We start from the raw sequence: 19,151 nt of genomic DNA on the forward strand, positions 1-19,151 counted from the left end.
CCAGCAAGGAGGTCAAAACGATCGTTTATGAAAAGTGCCAGTAGGTTTGTCCCCATCTGTTGTGACCGCTATGCGTGAAGGCCAGAAGGTGCGCTTTTCATGCGCTTTCAATTCGTTCTTCAAATATTCCAATTTTCATAATATTTTAGACGCGGTTACTTATCGACTCGCTCACACAATACATTCTCACAATTCGGTCTGGTATAAACAGGGACAATCCCGTCTCTGGCACAAGCATAAACTGCCATCATTCTGGAAAAGGTATGCCTTTGCCTTTGCACATGTTTGTGACGGGTGCCGTTGGTGCAGGATACGCTCACGTACATGCGGACATGCGGACATCCGAACATCGCTATTTGAGAGTGATTCGTAACCACACGCTCGTGATATAGTCGGAGCCAGGGCTCTGCCTTTAGAAGATATTTCTTATGATTCTGGTCATAATTTTGTTGCGTCTATTGATAAATTACCTATTATACATTAATACGTACACGCTACCCTCACTCCTTCTAGCACTGACATGATGTAGAATCTACTCGCCAATGTTATTAACTATCGATTATATGCAATCAGTATAATTTGTTATACTTTACTTCAGGATCATAATGAATCACATTTAAGCCTATCGGGTACTAAGGTGGAATACCATCCATCTTACAGTAGGTAGTCAGGGGAACGGGTGGTCCGGTGTTAACCGTGGCAGGATCCGCAGGTTGTTGGTTCGAATCTCAGATTCGCCCCCATTATAATCCATGGTTTGTCAACACTACACCAACGCTCAAGGAATTCAACCAAAGGGGTAATAGTATGACCCGCCTCACATTGAACTTTCATCCTATATTAAGTCGGGGGCACGGGTGGCCCAGTCGTCTAAGGCGTTGCGATTCGCTGTGCAGAGTTGCGTCCCTTGGGCACGCCAGAAACCTATGGTTGTGGGTTCGAATCCCGGTTCGCCCCAATTATGTTTCTAGGTTTGTCAGCACCATACCCGTGCTCGTGGGTTTCACCGAAGTGGTAAACGTCTGAGACCTGCATCACTTCGGGCTTTCCTCCCACATTAAGCTGACACGCCGCGATATAACTGGAATACTGTTAAAAGCGGCGTTAAACCCAACTCACTCACTCACTCACTATATTAAGTCAGCACGTCGTAATGTAACAGACATGACAATCAAACCAAGCTCAATCCCTGTTTGTACAAATCTCGCAAGGATGTACATGCGTGTACATGACGTTACCTAGACAATAAGGTGGATCTGACAGGCACTTATAACTTCTAAAAGCTATCAACAATGGAGTCTGTACTATTGTCAACCAAGAAACGTGCTGTGGTTAAGGACGACTCTTTCTCGACGTCAGGCTACGGCAGTTATCTATCCGTAACATGCCGGACACGGATGCCTTGTGGACCCCGACCGGAGTAGACATTGTGCAAAAGACACATGATCCGTCTGACCAATCCACGTTGATTATATTGGTAGAATGGTAGCGAGGAATGTACACAACAGCAGGCGTTCGGAGCTAACTTAGTCAGAATCAAATCGGCGGAACGCTTAACCAGACACAGCGCAGACACATAATTAGCATAACGAATAATCACATTGACAGACATCGAGAGCCCAGCCCGCATCAAATTGGCGCCAATACAGGAACCCCACATGGAAGTGGTCTGACTCTATGACCAATCGGAGCTGAATACCAACTTCATCAAAAGGAAACGTCCTACATTTGTGGAACTCTTTCAGAAGAAAAACAGTCTCGATCGAACGGACGTTTATACGTTTTTTCTCTTTTCTGCAGACACATTTAAAATCTATTGCTGGCATTAGTAGCAAACAAAACAAGTATAAACCGCGACTGTAGCTGACCTGTAGACAATATAACTTTATTACGAGGTAAGCGACTGGATTATATTGGCAACGATAGAAGCACATCATTCACATACCTTTGGGAGTGCCAATCCGTGAAGCAATACTTTAGGTACCATTAAGTTATTCGCGGCTGTTGGATCAAATATCGGATCAACATCGAACAGTTCTTACCATCCGCAAGTTGGTTTCTTTAATGGACAATGCCTACCACAGACCATCGGGAACCGGAAGTAATTTTATGATGTTTTCCTTCCAGTCGGGGACGGTTTATTAGGAAACGTTTATAGTCTTGACGAAATGGACGCAAGGCTGTGGTCTGAAACTGGTGGCAGTTTCTGGTCGGACATGATCAGAAGCAAATTATCAGAACTGATGTCAAATAAGATTGTCTAGATATTATATCGATAATGGACCTTTCAACCAAGTATTAGTGACATTTGGCTCCTACTTAAGGAGTTGCATGATGGCGGAGGGACCGCCATTCATGATTAGGGGGATATTTATGGTCCCCGTTTAACATGAAGGCGAAGGTTGATGGCTTGTTGTTAAAGGAGTTCGTGGTAGTTTGACAGGGAAAGAGAAGGACGAACTTGTGTGTTACTGAATGGGTGGGGATTACGTAGCCGCAGAACCCAGCTGGGGTTATAAATAGGTAATTACTAAAATTGACTTAGATGTTCTTCATTCAGAACTAAACGAGTGACTAAGCCGCGGCCAACTGGCAACCCAAGAATGTTCAGATCAAAGAGGTTCACCCACCCAAGTGATATGATCTGATCGATGAAGCTATAAATTTCTCTAATTACATATAGGCCATTGCTCATTGTGAACTGGTAGCTGCGTCCAGGGACCGTACTCCATCTTTAAGAAACAGATATGCCATTCGAAGGAACATATAACTTTAATACCAATACATAACTGCTCGTACAATTCCAAAGTTATATACTATACATACTCCTAAATACTATACATGCATCATTCGCGTGAATATAGCATCACTGAAGATTGTGTACTTACCAGGACTTTCAGACGTTTGAAGTCAACACACCAGAGGATTTGGAATTGGTCATTTATTATAGGGGTTAGGGGTTGACCAGAGCAAGAGGTGGACGGGGGTGCCGCAAAAAACTTGTCATGACTATATTGGGTGTGTGTGTGTGGGGGGGGGGGGGGGGGGGGCATGAAACAATGACACGACTGTAGTGTTTCAAATAAAAAACGTATACATGTTACCATTTTGTGACTGGTGATATAATATGGGGGTAGGGGTTGGGGGCAGTAATCATGAAAAAATGTTACATGTATTGGAGTTGGGGGTGGGGGTGGGGGAGGGGGTGGGGGAGCAAAACACGAAAGGCCTTATACCAATCCCCCGCCGTCAACGCCCCTAGAATAAGTGACCAGTCCCTTATACTATATTTGCTTATGATTTTGTAGGGATCGTACAATCGGCTCCGCTTTTGGTAGAGGTTTCTGTTGACTGTAGAAAGGGTTCTGTCACTTTTATTTAGGATTCAGCCGACCCCGACACGACAAGCAATCGGGAATAAAAGTATTGAAGTTGCAGCTATCGCTCACATATTTCACTTTCATGCCATTTGTTTCTATTTCCGCTTGTCGTGACTGGCAGGTAATTCTCCCGTTTTACCCGATTAGGTCATCAAATGAGATTATTGTCCAAACAACTGTTTAGGGGCGCATCAATGTGTCATTACGGGGGGACAGGGTGATAACTAGCTTTCAGCTCACTATCACCTCTACAAGCGATTATGTTCGGGATATTACGTCACCATGACGACATGCTATCCGTGTTTCCATTAGAAGAGGTTTCCGTTGACAACGCCGTCTCAATGCACATTGGGCAGAGACGAGGCACTGCCTGGATGCACATAGTGTCACATGTGGCAAATGTAGCAAGCGCGTTTTTAGTTGAATCTGTCTCGATGAAACTATTTGCTGAACGAACAATTCTGTGTCATTGTGAGTGTGTTTTACACCACCTTTAGCAATACTGCAGCAATGTTACTGCGGGAGTCGGTGACATGGGTTTAATGCCGCTTTAAACAGTATTTCCGTCATATAATGGTGTGTCAACTTGATGTAGGAGTGATGCATGTCTTTGACGTTTCCCAGTTTGGTGAAACCCATGACCAAGGGTATGGTGTTGGAAAAAACATAATAATCAGGGTGAACCTGGATTCGAACCAACAATAATAGGCTTCTGGCACTCCTAAGGGACCTAACTCTGCACAATGAATTACGAGTTACTTTCATGCAACTGAACCCAGGTTCTCGGTGTGACCATCCGAAACTTCAGCAACTTTGTTTCAGCAATTAACGGTCATATCATAATAATACTATGGTTTCTTGATCTGTGAAATTTATACCTAAGTCTGAAACTTAGAGGTTAGATGTTAAGTAAAGGCTGTATGCTTGGGTTAGGGCCTTTGGGGTCTATTGGAATACGCAGTGATGAATGATGACATACTGTGATACCTGCTGACCTTGTCAAATATATATAAAACGTCACTGCCAGAGAATAATCAGTCTCGATTATCTGCCGGAATATACCCATGAAGATCTGGGGTAGAATAGGTCTTCAGCAACCCATGCTTGCCGTAAAAAGCGACTATGCTTGTCATAAGAGGCGACTAACGGGATCGGGTGGTCAGGCTCGCTGACTTGGTGCATGTCATCGTATCCCAATTGCGTGGATCGATGCTCACGATGTCAATCGATGGATTGTCTGGTCCAGACTCGATTATTTACAGACTGCTGTCATATAGCTGGTATTTTGAAAGGATGACTGATGACAACACAGGTGTAAGCATGTCCTTTCCTGTGGGTAAAACCCGCCACTATTTTCTACGAATATATAATTACGAAAATACAGATGTCTTCGAATATATAATTACGTCGTTTGTGACTGTTGGTTTTATGCACACTTAAAGAATAGCAACCGATCGACTTATTCTATTTGGTCTCAAGATAAATCGTCAAGACGCCAAATGATGAATATAAACTGGCAACGTCAATCGTTACATATTATCTCAAAATTGCCCCTCGTTACATTTCTTCTATTTCACTACGTCCACACAGTAGGATCAGCCAAAAAACATAAACCAGTTTAGTACGACGACAACGTATATAATAATTTCAATTGAATATAGTCGGATGGGCAACTGGAAACCCAGTACTGCAATTAGCCGTTAATGCGTCTGTACCCAATATACTGTTAAACGTAGCATTTCTTGTCGACATAAATCACCCATGTCCCTGTGGGAACTTCGTGGTAGAAATGGAATAACTTTAATGTTTGGCATAGATCAATGTTTGCGGAGGGTCTTATCATGAACATAGCTCTCACTGTCCCCGTTACGTCAATGTAAAGATGTTTTATCATTTCATTCCAGGATCATATCACAGACATGTTTGACCTTCCCCGCCAAGCAGTCCCATCAACTAGGTAACTGGAACCTCCATCCTGGCGCGATGGCACTGATGTACGCAGGGGCAAACAGAAGTATTATACTATGTCAACCGAAGGGGGTCCAGGACAGTTTTTGAGGATGAATGAAATACTACCGGGATTACGCCATCATTCTATAAGCGTGTATGGTTTATTCCCAGTATCCCATTAGATATATATATCTGTGGGGTTCTCACTCGGAATGAGCTGATTTCAATAAACCTATTTAGATGATATCATGGGTCATTTTCATACCGCCGGTTATGTACGTCGATGCCAGGCTACCGATCCACGATAAGAAAATAAGCCTTGGGGTTTTTTGATTACACACAGGAATAGCCATTGTAACGTGGCCTAGGTGGACAGTCCCGGTATCCATACCATACAGACGCGATATGGATTCAAGTCGTCAACGAAGAAGACACCATATGCACATTAATTTGACACGTCTTCAGGATATGTCAGTTGCACTCATATCCATTTGACACATCTACAAGACATACATTTGACACATCTCTAAGACATACCTTTGACACATCTACAAGACATATCCATTTGACACATCTACAAGACATGGCCACTTGACACACATCCAAGACATATCCATTTGACATACCTCCAAGACATATCCATTTGACATATCTACAAGATATGCATTTGACACATCTACAAGAGATACATTTGACACATCTCTAAGACATACATTGACACATCTACAAGACATATCCATTTGACACATCTACAAGACATATCCATTTGACATATCTACAAGACATACATTTCACACCTCTTCAAGACATATCCATGTGGCACATCTACAAGACATAACCACTTGACACACCTCCAAGACATATCCATTTGACTCGTCTACAAGACATAGACACTTGAAACATCTACAAGACATTTCCAGTGACAAATCTACGAGAGATATCCACTGTAATTATCAGGAAGATCTACTGAACACACATATATGATTGATCAAGTGGTATATCTTCAAGACATATCCACCTGACACCTTAACATGTCTGACGCAGCGAAACATATTCTTTTACAATATCAACTAGGCCGTTCGTTTCCGCATCTCGTGACACAAGACAGCACGACGTAGAGACAGTACCTGAGTTTGAGAATGGCCTCTTCTGCTGACTGAGTGTAGTGCGTCTTCACATGGTCATACAGATCAGGGTTGATCCGACTCAGGAAGGCTTCAACGGCACTCGACTTGATCAACGACACTTTCTTCGACAGCAACTACACAGAAAGTACACGTTATTAAAACATATTCACAAGGAAAAAGGCTGAACAAGTGTTTTCACAACTTTATAAGCCGTCACCTCATCTCATCAAAAATCCGGACCACCATACTACCTGGCAACACAGATTCTCCATACCAACATCAGTCACTGGAAAAAAAGGAAACTTCAAGAAATTATTGAAACCCAATGACAGAAGCCAGGCACTAACAGACACAAATGCGTCTACATACCCAGTGTGTACTACACTGTGCTTTAATCACATCTTGATTGCCTCCATGTTAGTGTTAACGTAATCAGCTCCTTGCTATTACATCCATCAAAATAACTACACCTTCATTGAACCTACTTGGCTTCTCTCCTGTCAATCTCTTTGGCTTCGTCATTATATCGTTATCTTTGTACATTAATCCTACCTTAGGATTAATATGTATGTATGTATGTATGTATGTATGTATGTATGTATGTATGTATGTATGTATGTATGTATGTATGTATGTATGTTAAAGCATAAACTCTCTATGCTTACACAGTATAGAGAGTATCCACCTGATGACACTGCATGTAATATCGCCTTTGATACCCGTATATAAATTAAACACATCACCCTCGAATAACCGTTTCATTTTAAGTCACCATCATACGTGGGTGTATAGTTTCTTGCCCGGCTGTATATAATGATACATTTGAGATATGTTTTACATTTACATACATATTTAGTGTGGTTGGTATATGTGAAACAAGTGTACGTTTTCTTTGAAGCTGAAGTGGGAGCTCCCAATCAAATATATTGGCACATCAAGGCCTTGTTTATACGCCAAGTGGATTCTGTTTCGGCAGACAATCTAGGATGGTTATTCTCTTGCTTTGAGGGAGCGGTCGGGTAGCCTAGTGGTTAAAGCGTTCGCTCGTCACGCCGAAGACCCGGGTTCGATTCCCGACATGGATACAATATATGTGTGAAGCCCATTTCTGGTGTCCCCCGCCGTGATAGTGCTGGAATATTGCTAAAAGCGGCGTAAAACCATACTCACTCTTGCTTTGACAATTTATATTTACAAATTTCAGTTATTCTATTAAACATTATTTTTCTTTTAGTTTCACAAAATGGACATACACTACAGAAGCATAGTCGGTACTATGTTTACATGCTGAGGCGTATTGCTACATAATACAGGAAACAGGTGACCAGGCTAGGTGACATAGTTTATTGCGTGTCGTTGTACGCCGACGGGGTGGATAACAGCTGATAATAACGATCACTGGATTGTGTGGTCAAGACTCGATTATTTACATTACTCGATTTATTTCAGTAACTGGAATATTACTGAGTGCAACGTTAAAGAACAGAAGCACGCAAATGCCCCTTTCACTCGTTCACCAATAACAACGGAACTGTAATATATACCCTTGGCTACCAACTGACATCTATGTAAAGGTAGCTAGCTACAAGGACTTAATAACACGTTACTTTGAAATGGGTATTCGCGTATATAGTGATGAGTGAATTTTGGTTTTACGCCGTTCTTGGCAATATTCCAGTCGGTATCGGACACTTATAAAAAGACATGGACATGTTGATTCCTATGGAGATTCGAATCCCGATCTTTGTCGTGGCGAGTTAACACTTAAGCCACTAGACTACCCGAGCGCTTTCGTTTCCATAAACAAGCACTTTTACCGGCCGGTGTTATCATTAAACCATACAATAAGCACTTGGATGGAATTCTGTCAGTGATCGTTGGTTCGGTTAAGCTCTATGTCTGTGTATGTATTACTGTGTACAATATCATTGTATTGACGTGAATATGTGGAGGACGGGATATTTATTCAAATTAGCATGTTCAATATTTCTAAAAATGGGTGAGTGGAGTAAGGTAGAGTCATCATTGATGCACCATATGAACGTATGCCCTCTCCTTTGAAGGCCGTATCATTGCAAACCATTTTACAAGGAATTGCGCTGGGTTGACTACTTGCCTGAGGTGTGAAGAAAGCGACAAACCCTTTCCATATCCAATAGATATCTCTCCATAAAGCAGAGTCCGACTATGCCATAAACATGTGTTTATGAGTCACTATGGAATAGTAATGATACCGGGTTTTCGCGAAAAGGTGAGCGTATCCTGCCCTACCGGTAGCACCGGTCACAAACACATACAAAGGCAAGTCAGTTGTTAACCTGAATATAATATGGTACAAGTCAAAAATAGGGAATTGCATCGGCCATAATTTTTGTCACTGATGCGTCAAATGTAGAAATGGCCTCCACATGTCTACCATAACACCTCTTGAAAGTTTAACTGAGGCCTTGGATGTTGTAACCTCGATCAAACATGTGTTACAGAGTTGCGAACTTTAGCTCTTAGAATCATGATTTGGTCCCGATCCTTGGTCTGTAAACACCATGTCCCTATTTGTTGGTTTATCCAAAATGATAACCGTCCATGACTTGTGTCTCTCTCGGTTTTACTTCCATATCAAGCTTGATGTAACTGAAATACTTTTCAAAGCGATGTAATACCAAATATTGTTTTTTCATTTGAAGTTTACACGATATACGGATACATACGCATGACCGTAAAGGTGACGTACGCGTACATAAGCGTACGAACGACACAATTTGATGTTCATAATTATGTTTTTCACGAGACTGTATTCTTGAAATGACGTAAACACTGAAGGACTACTTCTACATTTCTCGGGAATCCCTAGGAATTCCTTTGCACGAATACATACAAAAGCGCTGTTTCTGATCATTTAGACCCTTTAATCTTGAACTTCGCATTTTTCCATACATTGAGTAACGTCAGAGAGTTTGAGTTCATGATCGTTAACAGATATCCTCGCTCCGACCCATCCCCGTGAACAAAACGTAGAAATGCACACCCACTAACGTAGTATCCACTCAATCCGTGTCTTGACTGACAATTACAGTCTCCAGCAATCTATGAATTTACCTTAGTATCTATTTGACACATCTTCATAATCTCCTTTCAATGATCGGCCAACTGATCAATGATGACGAACACATGTAACTGCTACAAGTTCATTAACAACTTCGGAAATCTATCCCCTTACGTTTAACGTGTCGGCCATTTTGACGTCTTGTATTTGATGTAAATGTATTACGACGCGTTGCCATTGTGACTGACTTACTGAGGTAGTTCTTAATACACCTTTCTCACCAAATGATGATGTGTTTGAATACGTTTCTTGTGAACAACCTACAACAGATATTCCTGTAAAGCAAGTTGAGCATGAATACGTTCATATCACCGCTCTTTTCGGCGAACTCTTTTATTCCGCGATACATCTGGTTGTTGTGTGGCTGTCAGTGAAAACATGAAACATGAAGTCTAGCGCTACATCCCTCGAGTTATAAAATAATGATGATAAAAAAATGTAAGAATTGACTTTCACTTTGTGTGACTTCATTTGAGTATGCTACGCCGTTCATACAGTTTGGCCCTCTCTCTATGAAGGTTCACACTCCAATGAACTCACACAAAGTGAAGGTCAGTTCTCACTGTTTAGTCATTTCGTAAGTACAAGCGACGAAAACCATTTCCATAATCACAGGAAATCTCTTCTCAAAGCAGAGTTTTTTTGTACGATTCCGACTGTATCATGAGCATATGCTTATTAATCACTATCAAAGAGTGACGATACCAGCTGATCGCGAAAAGGTGAACGTATCCTGTTCCACGGGGGAACCAATCATAAACACGCGCAAAGCCAAGTCAATAAAGCCTTCCCCTAATTACTGTTAGAAATTCAGAAAACGCTATAGCCTGTTCCGCGAAAAGCCATAATACACCCCCCATTTAGCGAACCACAACTTGCTCATACATATTATTCACACGATCGTATTTTTGCTTTAATTTGCATACGTAATGCCTAGTTGTTTTAGAAATATGTAAAAAAGGACGCAATAACCATATATTGATGGTCCCCAGAGACAGACTAAACCCCACTTGACGTTTTATTGACACTTAAATCATGCTTATCAGAAGTCCAATTGTTGATACAATCTCTGTTGAACATATTTCAGTTTACTGGGAGTAATTACTAATGGACATTTCTAACTTAGCTCTAATGCGATCACTTAAAGGCTTCAAGCTTCCCTTCATATCACTGGCGCTATAAACATCAACCACAATCAAACATGGCATCACAAACTATTGACACTGACTGGGTATTTAGGATCAAAGAGCAACCATTCATCACTGCTGAAGTGTTATGGATGGGATAGGTCTATATGCACGAATCTCCTTACACATATCGACTTTTGACTCAGTACTTGGACCTCTTCTCCCTTCTTTTCTGTATCCTTCGCCCCGTCATTCCAATCAACCCTACTCTACATTCCCCTTGCACCCGATCCGGCCATTCGCCCTTCTTAGCACCCCCCGTAGACCTCCTTAAGAATGTCCCTTCCAGTTTTCCCCACATGCCTAAATGGAGATCCTTTCTATCATCCCCTTCTTGGTAGACCCATATTAACCTACGCTACTCCCTTTTCTGCAAATCGTCTTTTATTTTAACGTCTTCTATTCCCGTCCCCGAGACTCACATCCTCTCCCTACCTGCCTTGTCCAATCCTACCCTTCTCCCGCCTCTCCTACACTCTTCCACAAAGATCCTTCCAGCTTTCTCATCCTTGCAAATAAATACCAGTCCCACGTTAACCCTCGCCCTCCGATGAGAATCCATTTCATAATTTTTTTAAAACCGCCACTCTGCCTCCCATCACGTGCCCATGCTCTCCGCTAGTGCTTCTTTCCACCCACACGTCCTCTTCTGACCAACACCTAGCAACGCAGCTTCCGATGTACCCCTCCTTTTCCCGCATGCCATTTGCCAAGTCCGTTTTCCCTGTAGTCATCCCTTCTGCTCCATCTGATTAGCACTCCTTCTGAACTCATGTGTAGATGAGTTTAAGCCACAACTCTGGCTTTTGTAACACTGCCTCTGTGCTTGACAACTATTTACATAAGGGAACGGAGATTCTGACGAGTTTCATTCGACCGCCCATTGTAAAAAGTGTATCCCAAGTGCAATGGAGTTATGTAAAAAACAAATAGCTTGAGCTGCTTGATTTGCATCTCGGTATCTGGCAAATATTTGGACCGTATTAGCTATGGTAAATATGACGTTGGTTTGTCAAATATTTCGTCTTCGCATTCGATTGAGTAAAGTATTGAGATATTCGTTGACATAATCCTACAAAACCACAAGGCATTGATTGAGTTTGTTAAATGTTATTTCGGCCCCTTAAACCCCATAGACTCACGTCTACAAGTGAAGGAGGGGGTAGGCGGTCTTTTAATTCTGGTTACACTAGGGGTGATAGCGTAGCCTTGTAATCAACGCCTTGGCCCGTCACACGGAAGACCAGGGTCATATACCCAACCTACAATATCTGAAGCCAATTCACACCCGCTCCCATTTGATTGGAATATTGTTAAAAGAGCTCCCTCACACATCCCTGGCTTCTTGGACATGCGTAATGGCTGTAACGTTGAGGTAACATTGTAACAATGACTTTTCGAGAAGTAGCAAATTAACATTCAAATGTAAAATGTTTAAAATATTTTTAGCAATGTGGCCCTCCTTTCTCATTTGTCAGGGGCAAGATAAGGAAAAGGTCACTATTACATAGGATGAAACCCTATGAATATCACAAGGGCCAGACATGATCCAGCTGGGACCACAACGCACTCAAGATATCGAACAAACACGCGAGAGAGTTCGAAAAGTATGCACCTGTCTAGTCAGCATCTTGTACACGGAGCTATGTTTATTCTAAGATTGTTATTCATATGCACACTACGTCCCGAAGTGTGAAAGAGATAAAACAGCATCGTCTTAAGCTTTCATGAAGCCTGAATATCTCTGTTAGGTCTAGGTCAATAATGTCCAAATTCCCAAAGAAAGCAAGGGTTTATTTTCCAGCATGGCTGTAAAAATACCCGAGTCCGTACATTGAATAGGAGTACTACAGTCAATACATTCACTAGTACCATGTTTGGGGACTAATCAAAACTGGGCATTGTGTTGCCCATTGAGACCGAATTAGGAGTTAATGCTTATGGCACCTAGAGACCATTTATCTCTGGGAGTAAGACTAGATTCTGGTGCGCGGAATTAACCAATTCAACATCACTTCGTACACGTAATTTAAGCAGAGGCAACACTGGAGTTAATGGCTGCCATTTTAACTAATCTTTCTTCACACACAAATTCGCGATTTCCAGCTGTAGTGGGTAAATACTTGTCAATATCCAATCAGAATCTATTGCCCACCCCTGACCCGTGTCCAATCTTTGCAATCAAATTGTTTATCTCTCTCTTTGAATCATGAATAGCCCAAGGGCTCTTAAGATTAGAATAAGGTACGTGTTAATCATGGCGCAATTATTGCAGGGTTTGTGGTATAGACGCCTTGTATTATCACAGATGAAAGACGAAAAGTCAAACGTCATCGCTATTTAGGAAACTACGGATAGTCGAGGCATCGTGGATAGCGATCATTTCTATCATCTCGATGTCTGTTGTTCTGAGATTGTGTCAACATGCAGTGTGCAGAACGTGTTCTGACAGGACGTCGTGATTCCAAGTTGATACATTCGTTCATGCCAAACGAAGGTTATTTTACAGCAGTATTTGGTCATCTCAATAGATTGTCGACATGGTATAATGTCATGCGATAGTGGAATATCTGTTTAAGTCAAGGGCCCATGGGGATTCAAAAGTAGAGTGAGTGAGTTGGTTTTAATGCCTCTTTTAACAGTATTCCAGTTATATCGCGGCGTGTCAGCTTAATGTGGGAGGAAAGCCCGAAGTGATGCAGGTCTCAGACGTTTATCACTTCGGTGAAACCCACGAGCACGGGTATGGTGCTGACAAACCTAGAAACATAATCGGGGCGAACCGGGATTCGAACCCAAGATCATAGGTTTCTGGCGTGCCCAAGGGACGCAACTCTGCACAGCGAATCGCGGCGCCTTAGAAGACTGGGCCACCCGTGCCCCCTCAAAAGTAAAATTGGTCTCTGGTAAGCTATGATTGTCCACGAGGTTAGTAAATGGCCATGGATGGGGTGGTCCGATGACTTGGTGGATGTCATACACATGTCATTGTACCCCGACGGCGTCGAACAGGTCGTGGTAATATAACCAATAGTGCTGGCTGCGAAGTCAAGTCAAGTAGGTGATATACGAGTACAACATATGCATGATCATTAATTTGTAGCTGTAGTTGCATGGACAATGTGTTTGAATGTGTAGTGACTACAATTTTACAAATTATCCACCACGATGTTTAATGAGGTGTTACGTATCGTTTTTCTTACCTTGGAGTCAAATATACTCCGGATCATGACAACAGCAGACTGACCAGCAAGATAGGCGGCCAAATTAGCAGTGTAACTGGTCATCATGAAGATAGCCAGGCCTGCCCACACATTCTGTATCACCTTCCCTGGCCAACTCTTAGGCGCCTTAACATTGATTGTGTGACCAGTTACCAGCACCCACACCATCAACAGCCCCGACCCCAAGGTGTAGTTCTTGTCCCTCCTCCTACCCCTTGGGTTGAGACCAAAGGGGCTATACCACTCTAACGTTGATGTAGCTATCCCTGCTACCACTGAACTCACAAGTATACAGATCCACACCTCTGGTGAAAAGGGGCTGAGGAATGCCCATATGGACGTGGACCGACCATTAGCACTCGTCACCATTGCGAAGTCATTCTGGAAGTAGGGTTCAGTGAAGGACATGGCAGAAAGACGCTCTGATGTTACACTAAATGCTCCGACCACGAGGTCGGCAGCACCATTCACTATATCAGACACCATGCCCGACCACTGACCATTCTTATATGTTCCATAATCGGTGTCATTCAGAAAATAGATCACGTAATCAAAATTGAGATCCACTGCAAGCTTGTCCAGTAACTCCAATGCCAGGCCTTTGCAGCAATGAACACGATAATTAGTCCGGTTGTATCCCTTGGTGGTTAAGAAGGTCTCTATCACAGAAGCTATTGCACTAGGGGAATTATCAAATATTTCAATACAAGGCTGATCCGCAAAACACTCTGATGGGTGGTCGACTGGACCTTCAATGAACACAAAAGGTTTCGCGGGTCGGGTGACCACCCTGTATGTTTTGTCGGTGTGGGAAGCCGGACCATAGATAGTTCTTCCCGGCCAGAGAACGGTCTTGAGATCTGTGACGCCACTGGCAGTTATATAACCTACGCTGCTCCAGACTATCCCTGTTTTAGGGTTCTCCCGTAGGTTGTACAGATGGAAGGCGACGTCATCGCGACTGGGAACGTCAGTTGGCGACCTCACTTGAGAGCTGCTAGCATTTTCACAGTTGTACGGTGACGCCAGATTTCTGAAAACAGAAAACAAACATAAAGTTAAATTCCATAATGATGTAAGTGAAAAGGTGAAAATAAGTTTCGAGATAAAGTGAGGTGTCTAAGAGACACCAGATAGCTCGGACAAAGCGTTTTGTGTCGGTCGTATCTGTAGTATGTGGAATTATGTACATCAGTTGCATAGATAGTTAAATATTGTTTCACTTTATCATAGTAACAGTCTACTGTATTTTGTTTGTATGTAAAGAATGTTTCCTTAATGTTTGGAATCGGTATCAACGTTTGATGGTCTGCAATATTGAAACAATATACTAGTCTGTGAATGTGAAAATGTACGTAGCAAAGTAACATTTACCTTCGATGCGATTGGAGAAAGCCATTATGGCGTTACATAAAAATGATATGTCAATAATACGGATCACGGAAGTCAGAAATAATAACATGAAATCTTTAATATAATTACTGGTCACACTGGTGAATCGGTTTTTTCAATATACAATCAACACGCACATGCATATGTTAGTCTGATTATCAAAGTTTTAACCCACATTGGAATCTGTGTCAGTGGATTATGAAAGATTACACATACGTATGTACTTTATAAACCATTTATTTTCACTATAAACGTGGCTATACCGAAATTAGGCATATTTGGGCAATACCCATACCCCCATATAACAGTTATCTATACATTATGCTTACACGGATTTCTATATTATACCCATTTCAACAATATGATGACGTTCACACTCACATTTTGTGCAATAGGTCTATATTATGGTTGCACCAATTTCATACAAAAGTTTCATTTTAATGTCCACAGTATGCAACGGTAGCACATTGTTTATATTTTCATTTCTAGTATTCAAAGGCTCATAATTCTTTATCTGCACAAATCGTTAAACTCAGGCAACGCTTTTTCATATGGTATCAATCATGTCTAGCTTCAAACTCTTGTTATATGGATTATTTGCTTTGGCACCTTAAGTTTTGACATTCTGCTAATTGACGGAAGTTTAAACCATTTTATTTTTGTTAAATGTTTAGTTTAGACATGCATTCATTACAAATACATAGAACAAATTCAATCAAATGGACACGAGACAGAAAGCATCTGTCTATAACCTCTCCCGTGATAAAATATTACGCTTAGCACGTCGTTGTTGAACACCACAGTTACCTCTGTTGACACCCAAGTATCTTTATATTAGGGCCGTTAAATAGATATTAACAGCGGTGACGTCATAAGGGGTGACTATTTGATATTGACGTGCCGACGAGCCATCGCTTAGCTGTCGTCTGGATGTTGAATTAAGGTCTAGGCTTTTAAGAAAGAAGCGTTTCTTTCATACTTTCCTTTTAAGCACACTTCAAAGAGATCAAATGTGTTTTAAAAAGCCAGCAACAAAAACGCTGTTGCAGTTGGTTAAAAAAAGTTTATTCATGTTTTTTATTTTGATTCAATCTTCTGCGGGTTCGTGAATCAGAAAATTGTTGGAAGGACTTGCAATGGCGCTTGCGTAATGGTCTCTTTCTTATGCTGTGCCCTGAAACAGATAGAATGTCAGCGTCAGCAACCTCCAGCATAAACAATACGGTGTTTGTATATATGAAAGTTTCATAATAAAGATTTTTAGATATTACGATATCCGTGACATTGCATAATGAACATGACATTAACATGTGAATTATTACGGTAGCTCATTCAATTCTATTTCAGCTTTTCGCCTTGATGATGTTTCTAGGTTCGTCAGAAGCACACCTGTGCTTGTTGGTTTCACCAAAGTGGTGAACGTCTGAGACCTGCATCACTTCAGGCTTTCATTCCAAGGTAAGCTAACAAACCGTGGTATAATATAATAATGGTTAAAGCGGCGATAAACCCAACCCACTCACTTACTCATTCACTCCACCACATCTCTTACCTTCATCTCCATCCTGTCCAGACCCGTGAAGATTCCGGGGTAGAATAGGTCTTCAGCAACCCATACTTGCCGTAAAAGGCGACTATGCTTGTCGTAAAAGGCGACTGACGGGATCGGGTGGTCAGGCTCGCTGACTTGGTTGATACATGTCATCGTATCCCAATTGCGTGGATCGATGCTCATGTTGTCAATCGCTGGATTGTCTGGTCCAGACTCGATTATTTTACAGACCGCCGTCATTTGGATGGAATATTGCTGAGTGCGGCGTTAAACAAAAAAAAAAACCCAACCAAACCAACCTGTCCAAAGGTGATGGCTGATGGTTTAACGGACGCATCTATGTCAGTCATGGTTTAACGTTATCTCCAATAACATGTCATCAGAGTACATAAAACAATCGATGTTTATGTGTAAATCTACACTGCATGAAAACACATCAAAACAATTCTTCCATTTCATGTAAGACTCCAATGTGACTTGGTCGAAACTGTTTGCACATACTTATCAGTTTCCATAGATGTATGCGCCCATATGGTTCTCCCTCGAGATGTTATAGATTGCGTTGAACGTGCAAACAAAACAATAGGATGAATGCACACTGCTATTAGAGCTATCTGACATTCTTGTGATGTTGATGTAGGTTTATTATGTGAAATAATAAATAGCAGAACGAGTTTGGAGTATCAGTCGAATGCATTTGTTGAAAAATCGATGGCGTGTGTGTGATTATTGAATTAAAATGTGTAATCTATAACGCGTTTGAGTGCATAAGTGGACCCCTGCAGTGCCCTTGGAACAACTACGTCCATGTGTAATGTAACAGCAGTCTATTCGACAGTTCAACTTCATTCGAAGGATGTTGAGGTTGTTGCTTCGATTTTATTCTTTTATATTATAAACGTATATTTTATAATTATGAAAAAACAATCTATGGACGTGCTGGGTGTTCTGAAACATATTGTGATAAAACAGTTATTCGGCACCACTTTCACAGCCAAATCATAAAAGCGCTGACGGTGTAATAAAAGGCAGCTAGGAAACAATTTCTCGGATTGGTATGGGAAAATGAACTCGGTCGCGGTGGAAATGAAACTCCGAGGCTGCAGGACCTTGATGGAAGACCCCAATGAATCACAATATCGGTGCAGCATATTATTATAGTTGCTTCTTGCATGTAAGTTTGTACATATTTTGGTCTATGGACTATAGATCTCACCTCATAAAGAGTTGATTTGTGGCGAGCTGAGGTTCTAGAGCTGGACAGTAATCGGAACTATTCACAAGAGGGATTGCATCCATAAATGAGCGCAGCTCACTGAGCTGACAAAGGCACGCATGGGCAATAGTCTTTAGAGCGTTCAGGAGGACACCCGAGATCCCAGTTAGGCTATAACTCTGGAAAGACAGAAGTCCCTCTGGGAGGGTGGACAAGATGTCTGGACTGTCCGTGTAGGCTTTTTCAGTCATGAACCACGCATGTCCAGTGCCGAAAAAACGGTATTTTATGGCGCCATGCACGACGGTCTGCATAAGTTTCGGCGTGCAGTGCAGCACGATGATCTTCCATCCTGTGATAGACAGTTCGGTGAGCATCCTCTCGAGGTGGTCATCTTTGATGCTATCCCATATCACCTCGTATTTGAAGGAACCAATGTCTGTACCCTTTCCAGCAGATTCAAACCCCGTCAAGAATCCATCATTGAGAAATGAGTCCTGAATCAGCACTACAGTCTGAGGCATGTTGTACTCGCCGATCACGTTGGCCATGGCGGCGCCCTCGGTAGACATCCGGGCATTGAGTGACACGTAAACATCGGAGTATGCAACCTGTAACAAATGAACAAAAGAACGTTTTATGATAACGATGTTGGTTATGACAATATATATAAATATAACAAAGTGATCCCATCTTAATAAAGATTCAATAAGGGATAACACTGCTGCTTTGTTTAATTGATAGTGTTCGCAATAGTATTCGCACCTATTGGTTGGATGATCTGACTGGATCGGAGTGGAGGTCTGAATGAGTAAATAAGCTTTCGAACCATGGTAACTGGCATTTATTGAGGTACCATGCAGAACACACACATGCTCGGCATATGAGCGGTTGATGTTGGCCCCATGTGTTGAGTATGACCTTTAACAACGACTCGCTGAAGCTGTTTTTCAAACAGATTACCGCAACATATGGGTGTGATGCTAACAATTTAACTGGTGCTGTAGACACGTGTTTCGA

The 19,151-nt window shown here is 41.9% G+C and overlaps 1 protein-coding gene across 1 annotated transcript in view; it reads right to left on the reverse strand.

Annotated features, from left to right (window-relative positions):
- The window catches only part of LOC124136204 (glutamate receptor ionotropic, NMDA 3A-like), a 119,251-nt gene that overhangs the window by 49,964 nt on the left and 50,136 nt on the right, over nucleotides 1-19,151 (reverse strand). The window contains exons 2-4 of the mRNA XM_046502066.2: nucleotides 18,132-18,742; nucleotides 13,951-15,004; nucleotides 6,458-6,591 (exon numbers count right to left, since the gene is read on the reverse strand). Coding sequence (XP_046358022.2) covers nucleotides 6,458-6,591; nucleotides 13,951-15,004; nucleotides 18,132-18,742 — 1,799 coding nt within the window. The remainder of the gene's footprint in view (nucleotides 1-6,457; nucleotides 6,592-13,950; nucleotides 15,005-18,131; nucleotides 18,743-19,151) is intronic.

Source organism: Haliotis rufescens, unplaced genomic scaffold (assembly GCF_023055435.1).
Source record: "Haliotis rufescens isolate VD_foot unplaced genomic scaffold, xgHalRufe1.0.p SCAF_2, whole genome shotgun sequence".
Classification (NCBI taxonomy): Eukaryota; Metazoa; Mollusca; class Gastropoda; order Lepetellida; family Haliotidae; genus Haliotis; species Haliotis rufescens.